Genomic DNA, 17,766 nt, shown 5'->3' with positions numbered 1-17,766 from the left:
GAAGCTGAACATTTCTGCATGAACCATTCATCAGCTAATCTGTGATCAATTGTTTGAAGGCTCGCATTATGGAACCGGTTTCAACTGTTAAAAAACAGATTCAAAAAAATGCAATAATGTCATTACACAGGCATAATTAAAAACAGCATTTTTAAACATCGTTAAAACAATGTTTCGATAATGAGTAGCAGTGCATCCACCGTTCCAGAGGGGGGAGCTGCGCTTCTGAGAGCGGGTGTGCTGATTACGTCACTTCCAGGTATTGGCCAATCACAAAACAGTCTGTCTTCTGGGTGTGAGATTTCAGTCTGAAACACCGCGGCCGAGGAGAGCTTCAGTGAGGAGTTTAGGAGGTTTTTGACCATAAAAACGACAATAATGTACGTAAGTAGACCTCCATAACTCACATATATGTGGGATAGGACCACTCTATGGGAGCTTTAAATTAGTTTAAAGGGGAAATAAGTAGTTTATAGTGCCATCTAGAGGAGAGGCTGAAATTTACAACAAAGACCTGCTGCTCTGCTCACCCCCTCCCTTCCCTGAGCGCTACGGTATCCGCAGCTGGTCAAATGTCGTCCTCGTCGTCTTTCTCCGTGTCAGCAGATGAGGTTCGTGAGGTGAGGGAGAGGGCGAGCTACCACGGCCGTAGCAGACGAAGCGGAGAGAGAGGAGGCGGGACTTCCGCTACAAGTAAAGAGATGCTTGTTTTGTTCTCTCGCGTTTGTCCTTACAGGCTCAGGTAGAAACATGGCGTCTCGCTGCTATCAGTGCCAATGCAACAGCGGCCCGTGACCATGTTATTTTACATGACTTTTTGAAACACTACGAAAATGAAACAAAAACTATTATACAGCGACTAGACAATGCAGGAGCACATAATATGTATAAAAAAGTGGATTTTGGGTTAAATAAACCCATAAATACTACACATTGTACCTTTAAATTAGTTTCAGCGCTAGCAGGAGGAACTAGAATAGAATAGTACTCACTCTTTAATTTGGAGCGCACTTTGTTGGCCAACTTCTTGATGTCAGCCATGAGATCCTCCAGCTCAGCTTTAGTTTCTGCAGAGACGAGAGGAGAGGAGAGGTTAATGAGCATGTGTGAAAGCACACCTTCAATTCTACCTTTTTTTTTTACCAGGAAGTCATGTTATAAATAAAACCGCTTATTCAAGTGAGATCATCCTTATGTCAGAAGCATCACACGTGCATTTGGACAACCATGATAACAAAACACTGTGTCAGCCATTTGAACAAAATATGATTATTATGAACCAATATTACTGCAATGACAAAAATATATACAATCATCACAATCAACGTGATTCTGTGCCAGCATCCCCTGTCTTCACGCTGGTCTCCACCCCTCAAACAGACTCTCTGTGGTAGAAGCGCGGAGTTGAAAACTCACGTGGGAAGACGGGTACATGTGGGTGTGAAGGAATGAGATGCTATTTTGGCGACCAATAAAACAGAGAAACAATCTGAGCTACAACAGCACGAGTGTGCTATCAGAGAGAAACCTGAAAACATCACAAGAAAAAGGTTTGACATTTGAAAATCAGTGAGAATTCACCATGGTTTGAATAAAGCACAAAAAAACAAATAAAGGCTCTTTGGCTTTTATACCCAGTATCTTTTTTTTATATTTTTATTGTATGACCCGTTTATTTGTGTCGTTTTTATATTTTCTACAGTATTTTATTGTTTGTTCTTCGGTTTATTAGGTCACACATTTGTATGTTTTATTTATTTATCTCTAAGTAGGCTACAAGCAAAAAATGACAATACTGCAGCGAGCTTCTCAAATGTCATAATTTCTTTTCTTTTTTTTGTGATCAAATTTTATTTTTATTTTCCAGATTTAGAAAAAGGCAGTACATTGAAGACAGAAATAAGAATTAAAAGATAACACAGAACCACAAAATAATAAATGTAAATACAATAAATAATAATAAAATAAACAAATTAATTAATTAATTAATCAATCAATAAATCAATTAAAATGTCATAAGTTCTTAATTGTTTTTTTTAACATAAAACATACATTTCAATTTAGTGAAGCAAATATATTTGGTTTTGACCTGTGAATTAAATAAAACATCAAATTGATTCACACTTCAATGGATGATTTTTCACTTTCTGTCATTACTACAGATAAAAGAATTAAGAAGATCATCAGCACATGAACTGATAATGGAAACGATTGTTCCATCAAGGGAGAAAGTCAGTATTTGCACACAAATAGTAAGTGAAAAATGAAAAAAGTCAACCTGAGAAGTTTAATCCCCGCTTGCTTCCACATCCTTCAATCCACACAGCAGATAACGATTGCTCGGGCTTGTCAGGATGTCAGATTCAGACACTGTTAAAGTGTCGGCCACAGGTGTGAGAGAAGGGCCTTTCAGACAGTTTTATCAGGGATTAAAACAAACCTGCTGCCACACGAGAGAAGTGTTCTCTCATCAGTGTCATCTCCAAAAAGCAGTCGTACTACAATGAATGTCACATTATGTTGTTTTCTTAAAAGGGAAAAAAGGACTCTCTTTTATTTTGATCTTATCAGATTGTTCTGTAATTAAAAAAATAAACCAAAAAGAACAGGAGAACGTCTCTTTCTAGCCGTCCATTTTAAAATATTTAAAACATATCTGAATAGGCCTAATCACTATGTCATTGGCATAAAAATGGTATAAGACATGGCTGAACTGCCTAGTGACTTATCCCAATGGAAAGAAGTATAACAGGAACATCATAGGGCCCAAGACAGAACCCTGAGGTACCCCACAAGGTAGCCGTGTAGCTATGGACACAATCTGGAAGCTAAAGCTTCTACCAGAGAGACGAGAAGAAAAGCATTTTAAGACACTTCCAGAGAACCCGACCAGAGCTTTCAGTCTAAACATAATTAATCTGTATAAAAGTGAGAAGAAAACCAAATCTCCATATGTTAACAAGCCTCAGGAGACCGGCAGGATTAAAGGATACTCCCATTTTCACTAACATCAAATCATCAATCTCTACTTCTGTGTAATGAGTTCATTGTTGTGTTTCCTCCATTTCTAAAGCTGTATAAATCATAACGATGAACAACAAACGGGCACTGAAAGCTTTGGCAAAAATCTGCATCTGATTACACACAGAGAGCCTGAAGGCATCGTCTGATTACACAGTTTGAGGGAGACATCAATCTCTGTTTTTCAATTATTCAAATATAATATTATGCACATTTTGTGCGATAAGAAAGAAAATGATCGTATAATCTCTATGCACTACATGACTTTACTTTATGAGACACTGATGATGAAAAACAGTCAAGACTCGGTCACACTTAGCGGAAAAGTCACAACCACAGACAGTGAAACTAAAGGATAACTCCTCTAAATGGCCGGTGTGATGAGATTAAACCCTAACAGCTCTGTGGGGATGTTGAATCTATTATACGCTGAACAGCAGAGCATCACAAGCGTTTAATCCTCTTAACAGAGATATTTCCATATCAGTGGACATCAGCCTGTGGTGCATAGAGCTCAGCGGACAAAGCACTAACTTATGAAATGACATCACTGTTATATCGTGCCGCAAAAGACAGGCTCATCTCAATGTGAGATGGATAGAGAATATAAAGGGAAGGCTTATTTTCGTTACACCACAGTTTCTCTTTGGTGTTGTTACTGCAGCCGCATAATCATGTTGTTGAGCCAAATACAACTTTTAGTCACCAACATGGAACCACAGACGAAACGACTGTTCTTCAACGATTCAATGCGCGATACTACTCGAGCCACACATTTCAGAACAAAACTAAAGAGATCATGGCAGCTAGTGTCCTGTGCAGGCCTTAGGAAGCTGCCTGCTGATTGGCTGGAGCTTTGGAGTGACAGCTCAATGGACCGGAAGTCATCACAGGGCTTGGAGTTGCTCTCCGTCGACATTAGACAAATTAATTGTAAGTATCTAATGTTTCTAATCTGACGACTTCCGGTTCATTGAGCTGCCAATCAGCAGGCAGCTTCCTAAGGCCACGCCCACAAACAAAAAATCATAGCAAAGAACAAACCATGGATTGCTAGGGAAGAACAAGTGCATTTTCAAACAATAAAATACAATATTTTTTGAATGATTAAATCAATATTTTTTCTGCTTCTTAAAAGGTGTCGACACAAATCTAATTCCATAGAATGTTACATATTGCGTCTTTAACCCTAGAACACCATTGCCGGGTGGTTTTCACCTGCGCAAATAAATGTATGTGATTTTCATGACATTTTTTGTTCCCAAATTCCTAATTTTCCAGTAATTTTGGAGCATTTTTATATGGTCCCCTCATGATGCTTTTCTTTCATTTTGTCAGACATGACACAGTTTAAAATAAAAGAACACTACTCAAATTTGTCATGTATTGTCATGTTTTGATATATTTTGATGAAAAATACTTTTTATTGGGTGTATTTATTATCTCGGGTAAAAATCATCAGCACTTTTTAAGGCTTTTATGTCTTATTGTACGCAGGCATGAATTCTAACAATGCACTATATCAAATATTCAACAGAAACTGATTTTGCAAACGCTTCACGGTGAAGGCATCGAAGAAAATGAAGCTTCTTGGTGAGCGGCAGCAGTAAATGTTCTAAAAACATCACAGTATTGGAAACCATTACACCACAAATACAATATATACTGATGAACAGCATTGAGAATTTGGCTTAAAGGGGAAATAAGTAGTTTATAGTGCCATCTAGAGGAGAGGCTGAAATTTACAACAAAGACCTGCTGCTCTGCTCACCCCCTCCCTTCCCTGAGCGCTACGGTATCCTCAGCTGGTCAAATGTCGTCCTCGTCGTCTTTCTCCGTGTCAGCAGATGAGGTTCGTGAGGTGAGGGAGAGGGCGAGCTACCGCGGCCGTAGCAGACGAAGCGGAGAGAGAGGAGGCGGGACTTCCGCTACAAGTAAAGAGACGCTTGATTTGTTCTCTCGCGTTTGTCCTTACAGGCTCCGGTAGAAACATGGTGTCTCGCTGCTAACAGTGGCTACCTTTAAATATGGTGAATATGTCAATCTTGCAACTTGTAGCATTAACACAATCGTTGCAATCATTTAAATGAAATTCTATCTATGGCCAGTAAATTCTTGCCAGTGACTAAATGTGGGCAGGACGCCCTGGGATTGTCAGGGTCAGATGGTGATCTAAGGTGGTGGTGGGCTGAGAGCCACAGGGCAAAATGAATAAACTGCAATTTATGGTGATTGTTTGTAAGCAGAGCAAAATCTTTCTTCCTCAATAACAGAAGAAAACTGTCATTTCATTCCATGGAAAAATGACTTTGGAATGGTTAAATAGTAAAATGTGCATCAACGACGATAATCACAACAGCCTAACAAGAGGTCAGCTGCACTCGCAATCACAGAGATGATAATGACAATAACCCTGAGTTTAGTTTGGAGCTGATTGTGTGCGTGTGTGTATTTATTTATTAAGGAGTGAGATTGGATTTCTCCCTGACGGTTAAGAAAGAGTGGAGACCAAAACTGCTTGATCAAGTGTGCATTCAGCCTCATTATTGGCCGTGTGAAACGAGGACGAGCACAGACGCTGCTGAATAAGTGGAGGGAGAAGCGAGCGGCAAGCAAATTAGAGGGCAAAGCTGAGAAGTCAATTGAGCTGTGGCTTCACACTCCATTCCACTTCCAGACACTCTCAAATGGAATCTTCAGGTCACGCTTGTTGCCATCATTAAGACTGTGTTGTTGCTATGGAGATGTGTGTGCAGTTGGTCCTCTCGTCAGCTTCGGATTGTTTCAAAGTGGTGAAGAGAAGGAGAGTCAGAGAGCGAGAGGGAGAGATTCCCTATAAGGCAGGAACAATGTGGAAGACAATGGAAGTGTCGCAGGGTTTTGTTTGTAGTAACTTAATGATCATGACGAGGCAATAAGAGATGGAGGGAGAGACGTGTGTTTACAATAAGAAAACTGATTTGATCATATTTAACAGACGTCTGTAGTGGGATATAAACAGTTATTGCCATATTCAGCCATTAATGAGCCCAACCTGGGGATTATGTTAGCATTTGAGGCTGCTTGACAGAGAAAAGACATGCAGTAAACTGTCATTTCACCGTCCAATCCAGCGAGAGCTGATTTTGATCTTTGTCCTCCAGAGGCATGCTACCACACACCCACCCACCCACACCCACCCACCCACCCACACCCACACACACACACACACACACACACACACACACACACACACACACACACACACACACACACACACACACACACACACACACACACACACACACACACACACACACACACACACACACACACACACACACACACACACACACACACACACACACACACACACACACACACACACACACACACACACACACACACACACACACACACACACACACACACACACACACAGAGCGGCACCATCCCAAACTGCTGCTGATAACATCGAGTATGGTTTTATTAGACCCATCCCAAACCCAGATAAATTCAGTTAAATTATATAAATGCACAATCTAAGAGGTGATTGTTGATATAAATGATATAAAATTATATTAATGCTTTTAAATTGACCAAAAGGTATCAAAACAAGGACACTGCAGTTAAATTTATACGAGATATGATCACCATTTTCACAGCTGTCAATTTACTGAGAACAAATCAAATTGTGGTGTGTTTACCCAGACAAAATTAAATCAGAATGACTGAAAGAATGCAAATAAGCAGAAAGAGCCCATGAACACACACGCACACGCGCACACGCACACGCACAAGCACACGCACACACAACCTTCAGTCAAAGACACACAAAAACACACCTGGGCTAAAGTTAATGAGCAGCTGGTGATAGATTTATCCTAACAGGCATGCCAGTGGCATTGATTTTCTTGTTTACTCAACAGCAAGAGAGTGACCAAATCTATTTTCTAAAACCACTGATCTAACACTGTTAACACCGGGTTTTAAAATAATAATTAGAGTTTAATGTATAGCCTGAGCATTTTGTATGGTTTTCTTGGGAATTGGCTTCTCAAGCTACCAGGAAACCTCAAATCTTTGGATTGTCGTCCCCGGTTTTCAAACTCTAGTTGCGTTTCTTACATATGGAATATTTGGATCATCAACATGTTGGGGACCTTATTGTTAGCAGCATTACCAAAGACATACCAAAGTTAACTGTTTTACTCCAAGAACTTTCCATTTATTAAATAACTATTTTTCATTCCAGCCTTATCAGGACGGTCCTGTAAAAACAGCACTTCATCAGAAACATTAGGATATACGAGCATTTGACAAGATTTAAGCTTCGACATTACTGCAGCAGCACTTAAGAACATCCTCCAAGTGTGTTCCTGACTGCAGGCAGTCTGTATCTCAGACTGATCAAACGGATTAGAATAACATTGGCACAAGTGTGTGTGTGTGTGTGTGAGTGAGAGAGATGGATTTGTTGTCAGGGTACAGTGACACTGACAAGACACAAAGCCAATACCGTCTCCTCCTCTCTAATTCAGGGTCAATTGCTGCCATTCCAGGCTCTAACGTGCAGCCATTTATCTTTTTCCTCCATCTTTCTCAGTCTTTCTCCATGTCTCCCTCTGCTTTCTCTGTAAATATATCACCAGGCCTGTGTGTGTGTGTGTGTGTGTGTGTGTGTGTGCGTGTGTGTTTGCTCCGCTCATTGATCGTCTAGAGTCCAGGTGTCTGATGTTCCACACTGAGACAGAACCTGAGCTCATCGCTCAAACATTACCCATGTTTGTCTTGGTGTAGAAACAAAAAGCGACCTAAAAGTCAAAAACACTCGACTATACATGAATTAGGAATAAACCGATTATCGCTGCCTATATTTCAGCATTTTTACGCATATCGGCATCTGCATTTTTTTGCATATTTTTAATCCGACGGCTGATAAGAAATGTATCTTATTTATTTATTGAACATTTCAGTTGAAATAATAAGACATGCTGCTGACCCTGGGAACTCCCTACACTTTGTTGTTTGAACTGAAAACAAACATAAGTGAAAGATAAAATAACATTTCAGTTATATTGAAATTTTGGAAAACTTTAATTACTGTGGAACACTTTAGGGAGCTATTTATTTAAGTTTTCATTTAACTTTAGCTTCTTGCACTTTTTGTTAGAATTTTAAAACAAAGATGTCTATTGTCTAAGATTAAAAAAAACAAACAAACAAACAAAAAAAACTTTCACATGTTGCAAATCTGAAAAGCTGTTTAATAAAAATACGCTTAAAGGCATTTATGCTACAAATTACTTTTTGTATTGCAAAAAAAATTGCATTTTACTTTACATTACCTTGACTACTAATAATCAGTATCGGCCCTGAAAAAAAACATATCGGTCTATCATTGAACATGAATGAAGAGTTTAGATGCAACACATGCACAGATTTACTGTAGTGCATACAGTAACAAGCATTACCAATTAAAATGGGTCTGGATTTTGTTTGACGGATGTCTTTCTTTCTTCCTACAGATTATCTGGTCATATTCTCATGTGGTGTGAGGAGTTAACAGATGTGATTTTAACGTCAACAAAGTCTCCCCGATTTCAAGAGCGAGTCTCCCCGAGCATGGGATTGTAGAGACAGAGGACTAAATAGTGGATTTAAGGCAACAGTAGGATTGATCGTTTAATGCGTCCTGCGAGACACTGCGAGTCCACCTCCCTGTCTGTCTAAAATCCCAAATCTCTGGAACCTCTTGCCTGAAAGTGTGTGATCCTGCATCGTGACTGTCTCGTCCAGTCTGTGCTTTCTCAGGACTTAAACGTTATACATCGGTTGCAAAGTTCTTTGTGTCTGTGGTCTACCACGTTTTAAAATGTACATGTGGTGCAGGTTTTAGTATAGTATTCAAGAGCCTGTATGAGTGTTGTATTTACATCCCCCATTTCTTTAACAACGTCTCTTCCACCTGAAACATCTCCCATGACAGCATAGCAAGGTTTCTCCAAGTTAACACTGCCGCGTTCATGTCATCCCCACACTTGACATTTCTATCGACATAGGAGCAGCAACACAACGTTGCCTCTCGGTGTCCAATGATTCAAGAACCAAGAGGATGGACGGTTACACCAATCCATCTTCCTTGGACCTCCATTAATGTGTGCATGTCTCTCAGACTGTCCTTAGCCTCACACACTTTTACAAATCATATTAACTTCACTTTGAGATAAAATCATCATCATCATATTTCATATAATGTCATTATTCCACAGTACAGAGCTGTGTTTTAATGGCTCCAACACTACCTTAGACGAGACAGGAAAAAGATGGTTAAAGAGTACATATTATGCAAAATCAATGTTTTAATAATATTAATCCTTATATTTGGGACTCTGGAGGCCCTATGAGTCGGCAAAGTGTGAAAAAAGATGACTCACTCATGTTTTTGTGGTCCTCCTCAGTCTAAGTATAGGAGATAAATCACGCGATGTTGACTTCCGCACTCATTGCTACGTCACAATGAGACATTCCTGGAATTGTTGTCTCGCGCAGCTCCGCTTTGTCCTTAAAAAAACCGCGAGGGCGATAGTATCCAGTAGAGCAGAAGTCCGCAAAGTGTTCTATTCTTGTCTGCACAGTGCAGCACAGAGTTCTACACAAACTTCCAGCCTCAGAGGATTTACATGTCCAGTGGATACATTTTATATATGACGGCAATGTGCCGGCTAGAGCCTGCAAATGATGGCTTTTCCAAATGCTGAAGTAGTTTCCCGTGTCTCATTTTCATTTAAAGTGACAGACACTCAAAACAGAGCATTCTGAACAGGGCTGTTTTGTCAGGGTGATTGAACTGCTGTGGTGCTTCATCCTTAAGGTATTTTGACCAAAGCATGTCACAGACATGTTCATTAGGACACCAGGGAACTAGGTTAACAGTAGAAATAGGCTATAAAGTCTCCTTTAAGGAACCTTACACTTTTACATTTTGGTGGAGGGGTTTTGGCAAACGGCACTCAGAGGGTGGGAGCACACTCAGCCAAAAAACTAGACACTAGAAATAGTAACACTCGCAGGCTGCAATTAAAACAAACATCTTCAGAGCTGCCAGTTGAGGACTTTTTAAAGAGTCGGCGTAAAGATTCTCTTTAGAAATTGGATTCTGAGATGTCAGAGGGAGCAGAAAACACTAGTTAGAGGGAAAAACAACACACTGAGAAATGTTGTCAAATAAACTCTCAAGTGTTTGAGTTAAAGAGCAGATTCTCAGCAGGAAGTCTGAATGCACTCTGCAGTACGGTGGCAGTTTAGCATACGCAAATAACGGTACTTTTGGGTCTTTATAATGTCGTGTTTCTGTAACGCAACTGCTCGTTTGTCCTGGAATTACAGACATTATTAAAGTGGACACTCTGAGACTGATAACACAAGTGCTTTTCCAGATTAACAACAGACATTTGGACATCACAGGACGACTGTGTTAAAAAACAGGCCGATTTAGAGTGTCAAGTTTGCCAAATCTGCATGTTTTTGGAATGCGGGAGGGAAACCGGAGAACCCGGAGGAAAGCCGCACACACGATGCAGAAAGACCCTCGTTCTGACCGCGTCGAGCGCTGACCACTACAAGCAAAAACGTGGTGCTGTGAAATATCAAGGTTTCAGCTTCACATTGTGTAAAGACAAACAGTAAAATATCAACTCACACATCAGATCTCCACAGTTGAAGGTAAATAAACAATGGGTTTAACAGATTCAGCCGCACATATTATCCACTGAAGAGGACACAAATTGACATGAATCTAACCTACAACGTAAGAGAGAGGAAATAACAGTTTGGAAGAGATGACCCACCTACAGTCGTCAGTCACACTTTACACACACACCGAATTCATGGACGTCACGTCTGTTTGTGTTTTTCAGGAGTCTAACTCTACAGATGTGTCTGTTATAAGCCCCTTTTTCCACCTCTGGACCCAGCTCACCTCGCCCCTGAACGTTTTAGGTTGGTTTTCCACTATAAAAAAAAAAAAATTGTACTCAACGTAGGCGGACTTTTTTTTTTTTTACACGTGAACACAACACACACACAAACGAGTGACTGGCGACTCGTAAAGCTGTTGTTTTCAGTGCAACTGAATCTTTAGAATCAGTTAATTAAAACTATTTGTTCAGTACATGACACCATTGTGATGCCGCTCGCTGCTCGTGATCAGCAGTGCTGTCGCTAAATACGCCAGACTCCTCTGTTAAATATTGAGATTTTTAGACATTTCCCTGATAATTGTTGGAGATTAACCCACATTTTTAGGATTGTTAAAGGGACAATGTGTAGTATTTATGGGTTTATATGACCCAAAATCCACTTTTTTATACATATTATGTGCTCCTGCATTGTCTAGTCGCTGTATAATAGTTTTTGTTTCATTTTCGTAGTGTTTCAAAAAGTCATGTAAAATAACATGGGCCGCGGTTGCACAGCCACTGTTAGCAGCGAGACGCCATGTTTCTACCGGAGCCTGTAAGGACAAACGCAAGAGAACAAATCAAGCGTCGCTTTACTTGTAGCGGAAGTCCCGCCTCCTCTCTCTCCGCTTAATCTGCTACGGCCGCGGTAGCTCACCCTCTCCCTCACCTCACGAACCTCATCTGCTGACATGGAGAAAGACGACGAGGACGACATTTGACCAGCTGAGGATACCGTAGCGCTCAGGCAAGGGAGGGGGTGAGCAGAGGAGCAGGTCTTTGTTGTAAATTTCAGCCTCTCCTCTAGATGGCACTATAAACTACTTATTTCCCCTTTAACGGATCTACAGTAACGGCATTGTGCGGCTTGATTCTTGTGTCTGACGTCTCTAACTGTGACGGCACTCTGACCAATCAGCGGCCGGCACTCTGGTGACGTCACTCATAGTATCGCCTATGCAGGGGTTAAAAAAAAAAACGCCTAGGCGATAGTCAAGAGGTGCTGGGTAAATCAAAGTCATACTTGCACTGTTGCAGCATGGAATGTGATTCAAACTTTAGGAAATTATGTGAACCATAATTGTGGCAGTGGCTACAAATACATCAATGTAGGGGCTCCGATGAGTTTAAAAAGTACTGTGAAACAACAGCTCTGATCTGTCCTGAGGATGGATTGCAGTCGTGCTAAGGAATAATCCCCCAGGTAATCCTCAAATCCACCCCGTTATGGTTTTTGTGATCTTAACTGGGGACTGACTATCGATCCATCTATTCATCTACAGCAGGGGTCTCAAACTAAAAATGACCTGGGGGCCACTTTAAGTTAAATCACCATATATATCGCAGTTATGGTATTTGTGACAATATTTCATAGAAGTTCAAAAATAGGTGTATTTGTTTGATATGGAATGAGAAAATAGTTTCAAGAAAATGGTATTTATCATGCAAAATGAGGGACCCCCCAATCAATTCCACATAGAATTGATTGGGGGGCCTCAAGTGACCTCTGGGCCGTGAGTTTGAGACCTCTGATCTACAGTATCATCCTATATAAATAAAGGTGAAAAACAAAAAAAAATATGACCCGTTTCATAAGCATTAAAAGAATATCACCTCAGTGTCATGAGAAGAACCATTTTTTTTTTTTACTACACTAGTCTAAAGTTAGACAAAACAATCTTCTAATACCAGCATCACTCAAAAGGCCATTTCATTTCATACCAACCTCACACTCTCTCCTGGGAGCAGCCGACCATTAAGTCCACTGATGCTCCTGCACAAGACGCAATCACCGCCGACTGTTGACCTTTTTCTGTGTGAAATCTATCAAGACCACGGTCTTATTCATCAAAAATGATGAGAAGACGCCATGCCGTCCAACAAATACCACTACAAGCTCAAAGAAATCAATGACGTATTGGGAAACATGAATCCAATCTTGTTTCTAAATATAAAATGCATCGTGTCTTTCTTTCCCTCATCATAATGTAATAAAGGTTCAATACTCATTATGATCCGGCAGCTATTACCTCATCTATCTTCATTATTGCCCACACAGAGCCTTAACCACTAACACTGCGTGCTGAAATTCCCTGGTAGTTATGACTTTAACCATGTGCGAGGAAGGGCTGAAAGTAACGTGGAATTAACTCTGTGGAGAGCGACAGGAAATGCCTCAGTCAGCGAACACAAGAGCTCCCACAGGGGAGGAAGAGGAGGAGGAGGAGGTTGGTATTGTGATGCTGGTTAAGAGGGCGGCTTGGGAGATGTGATGCAATTATGAAAATGATAAAACTGTGTCAGAAAGAGGAGGTTCAATCACCTGACGATGTTACGCTGTGAAATACCTTCATAAAAACGGTTTCTTCCACCCTCGCTTGTCCATTATCCTGTTTATCCACAGACCGGAGAAGAAACACAATTCTCACTCTTTCAATAATAGAGACACAAAAGGTGATGAGAGGATTTGGATGGAAAAAATCTTAAAAAAAAGAAAGAAAGAAAATGAATAGGTAAAGTACATTCTCATCAGAAAGTTTGATTTGTTTGGAGGAACATGCAAATGATGCTTTTGCTGTTTCCTAATCTCACCCAAAGTGCTTTGGGTTGACTTAACATTAATCTTGTGTTTCCAGGATATTGCTTAACAAAAAAAAAAAAAAGTAATGAGAAACACTGACTAAAATGTGTGGTGCTTAGTTTTGTTTTGTTGTTGTATTTTTGCACAATTCCAACGGCCTAATGCACCATGCACATTTCTGGCTTTACCGTTTTGTTGATAAAAATGCAATCTGGGCAACATTATGTTTCCGAACAAAACGAGTTAGTGACGCACACATTTATACACACACACACACACACACACACGCCACAAAGAGATAGAGAGCAGCTTCCTGGTAGCAGCAGGGCATTCAGATGATTTCAGTCCCCCGTCAGTGCCACAATGCAACGGGCAGACAGAGAAGAACAGACAGACCTCTCTGTAATGAGCCGCTCTGACGTCTACATCAGCGGTTGACGGATGTGCGTTTATCACGGAGAGACACAGTCGCACACGACACGAGCATCAATTTCAGTCACAGACGAGATGGCTTTTGGAAGAAATTGTATCTTAACCCTTCTCTCACCGACACGATTTGGCATGCGTACGTCTCATAACCATAACTCCTAGACAGTTTGTGATATCTAGAACATTCCAAAACTATGGACCGGTGACCTGTCCAGGCTTTCGCCCTATGTCAGCCAGGGTTATAGTTAATGAAATCTAAGTCTAAAACTAGCAGTGAAAAAAATATTTAGGAAAAAAAAAACTACAATGAACAAAGCAAAACTAACTAAAACTAAACTGAATTGTAGATTAATTCAGCTTTGTTTTCTCCCTTGATTTGTGAATGAAATGAAAGGATTTGATAATCCACATTTGGTGTCACACATTCTTTCATCCTTTTCAGCGTCTATAAGTCAAGGCTTTCTCTTAATACCTGAAAAACTAAGACTAAAATTAAATAAAAACTAAAGTGAAACTGGTCAATTCCTCAAAATAAAAACTAAACTAAAACTACTAAATCACTTGTTGAATTAATTAATACTAAACTGAAATAAAAAAAAGCAAACAGAAAAACTTAAAAATAAAAACTAATGAACATTTAAAAACTATAATAACCTTGATGTCAGCTGAGATTGGCACAGCATCCAGAAGATGGATGGATGAAAGTAGAGAAATAGAGCTTTGCGCCCATATACTTGTCATTACGGTAGAACCTCAGGACTTCCACAGAACGACCGTCCAATCACAGATAAAGATTCACCATTTTTTGACAATTCTACAGCCATAAAATCAAAATAAATCTTGGTGGCCTGATTATCATGACGGTCATAAGAGGATTAAACGCAGCACTTCCTCGTCTCATTGCTGCTCATGTTGCTGCTTCATTCGTCGTCACACACCGACTAGTTAAAGCGCTCATCTGACACCTGCTGCTACAAGAAGATCAATGTCGTTTGAGATAGGTGGAGGGGAGGCAATCAGGGAGAAGAAAGGTGGATTGGAAGGTGTTACTAGTATAACACCCCCCCCCCCACATGTGCCATTTGATCAATGCCCTGACACAAATGAGAGAGGAAGAGGAACGAGAGGCGGTAGGAGGAGAAAGGGGACGACGGCAATGAATTGTAGTTTGCAGCACAGATTGAAGAAAAGCAAAGGGAAGTGTGGCACAAATGGTTGGAGGAGAGATGAGGAAGTAGGCAGACGGTGTTAACAGCGGGATTAAGAGGTAAAGACGGGGCTGAAGAGTAATGGAGGTGAAGCAGAAACGAGGAAAACAAACCAGACTGTATGAGATTTCACAGTGAAAGTATAACAGATCGGGAAATCTACATCTTCAAGGTTCTTCCATTTTTCTTTATCACGTCTTTTATCAACAACAGTCTGTGTGGTTTCTGCCTTTTCCTTTTAGTGATAAACTGTTATTCTTTTTCTTCATTTTCCTGAGTGATTTATTTTGGGCCATTTGCTAATTTTGCGCAGCTCTTTTAAATGACAGGGGCAAATGAATACATTACTTTGGTTTCCTTCTTCCCATTAAGAGCTTCCCCTCACTTGTTATCGAATCAATGCTGGATAAAACATTAACGCAACCATTAGGCTGTGAAAGAGTAAGTATACAGAAGGCTTCAGTTTGTGCAATGCAACCTCTTCTTCAAATCTAGGACTTCATCGATTTTATCGATAACTTCTCATAGCATATTGTTATAGATATGGTGCACATTTATACAGTGAAAATGTTGGGGTTTATTTCACATGTTGAAAGTTTTCAGTTTTCATGTGTTGTTACCAAGCCAAAGCTGCCTAGCCTCACCTGTAGAACTAAAGGACAGGAAAATTGCACAACAAAATGGAGATGCTGCTTTACTTCACCATGGTCCAGCTGAATTACGTAGCCCTACATGAATTTACAGTGCATTATATCGACAACATAGCTATAAAAAAAAAAATCGCTTGACATGGCACACAAATCACTCCCCTCCAGGATTTCACGGACTCTTTTAGTGATTGTTGCAAACAAAGCACCCAAATTCACGGCACCCTTTCAAAAAGTTGCACTGCATGTTTGTGTTTTTGCTCATTTTGCTCATTTAGCAGCTAAACTCAACATATGCTGATGTAAACGTTGTGGTGATTGGGGGAATTTGTGTTCAATGATGCAAAAATAATAGAAATAGAAAAATAATTTAGTCAAATACGTGTCACTACTATGGCTTTGGGTTGAATAAGACAATGATTTCTACTGAATATTCACTCGTTTGTTGTGTTGTTGAAGCTACTGGACATCGTGGTCTGACATCTGAAGCCAGCTTCACAGGAAGAAAACTCAGACAGATGTCAAAATTCATCTGTTGCACAATTCTGCCATGAATTCTGGGTAAATTAAGGAATCTGAATGACTCAGGACATATTTACAGCACGGTAACAAGTCTTCATTTATCCTTTTCAACATAACAGTTACGGACGCAGAGGAAACTATACACTATAAAGCATCTTTAGTGTATTTCTATTTACACTCAACAAAAATATAAACGCACACATTAAAACTAGTAGTTATTGTTATGTGACAAAACAGAGTAAATGTCCAAAAATAACAGTACAACTTTAGCAATAAAGTGGCTTTAATTTGCGAGCCATAGGATCAATTTCAAAACAAAAGTCCTGGAGTAATGGCAGGAAGAACACAATGGGGGTCGATGATCCAAGTTCACAAACTTCAATAACGTGCGTGTCCACCATTATTCTCACGCGGAGTGCTACACAGGCGACGCATGGATCCATGGTTGATCCAAAGCATCCCAAAGGTGTTCGATAGGTGACATGTCTGGTGAATACGGCGACATTCAGTTGTGTTACCACAGCTGTAACACTCAACCCAGCACTCAGCATGCCACATCTGAGGCCTATTGACAAGTGACAAAAGTCCACATTTTGGTGTGCCCTTTTATTGACCAGACCATAAGGAGCGTCTGTGTACTGGTCACACATATTGACCACCACTCTGCCATGCTCCATGACTCTGGTGAGTTGAAATACTCAATCTGAGATTGTAGTAAACAGGAGTGGCCAAGTGACACTGGACTACTGGGTTTGAGCAAAACAAATCATTCCATAAACAAATGCGTCAAGAATCTGAGTAAATGTCATGACATTCTATTTTTGTTCACCATTTCAAGTTTGTGCGTTTATATTTTTGTTGAGTATACATTTATGAAGTATAAAGTTTTCTTCCTTTTCATCACTACCATTAGAAAAAGTGAAGAAGCTAATCAACTGTGCTTGACACTTCAAACCCTTCTCAGTCGATCCTGTGGTGGAGTGAGTTTTTAATCAAGCCAATCCCAAGTGCAAAAACTCCACCTGACCTCCTGAGACACTCGTGTCTGTTCAAATTTTTTATTTTTTTTGGATAACCAAGAGTTTTGAAGGTCCAACTGTGTTCAGCGTTCTGACCCTGCGAGAATTAAACTTGAAGAAAGAGAAAAGACAAGTCTTACTCTCATCAGGGTTAGGTGAGGCGAGGATGGCGCTGTGCTTCCTCTTCACCTCTTCGACCTTCTCAGCCAGAGACTCAATAAAACCTCGGATTTCTTCCACCTGGTGTTTGAGAGAGACACACAAAAAAGGAAGCTTTAGATCAGGTCAGAGATTTAGTGAAGCACTAATGATTAGGCTGAGGAGGAACAATGATGAAGCGGACTGAAGGAGGTTTGTGCAAAAGATGTACAATATACACAGCTGTTACTAAGAAATAGC

General features: G+C 40.2%; 1 protein-coding gene across 1 annotated transcript in view; it reads right to left on the bottom strand.

The window, feature by feature from the left end:
- The window catches only part of LOC310924720 (syntaxin-1A-like), a gene marked incomplete at both ends in the record, with an annotated part of 58,684 nt that overhangs the window by 17,896 nt on the left and 23,022 nt on the right, over positions 1-17,766 (bottom strand). The window contains 2 exons of the mRNA XM_083886533.1: positions 993-1,067; positions 17,508-17,607. Coding sequence (XP_083742659.1) covers positions 993-1,067; positions 17,508-17,607 — 175 coding nt within the window. The remainder of the gene's footprint in view (positions 1-992; positions 1,068-17,507; positions 17,608-17,766) is intronic.

This window comes from Microchirus variegatus (genome assembly GCF_963457635.1).
Source record: "Microchirus variegatus genome assembly, chromosome: 3".
In the NCBI taxonomy this organism is placed as follows: Eukaryota; Metazoa; Chordata; class Actinopteri; order Pleuronectiformes; family Soleidae; genus Microchirus; species Microchirus variegatus.
The sequence above is the reverse complement of the archived record's forward strand: the minus strand, read 5'-3'. Positions and strand labels throughout refer to the sequence as shown.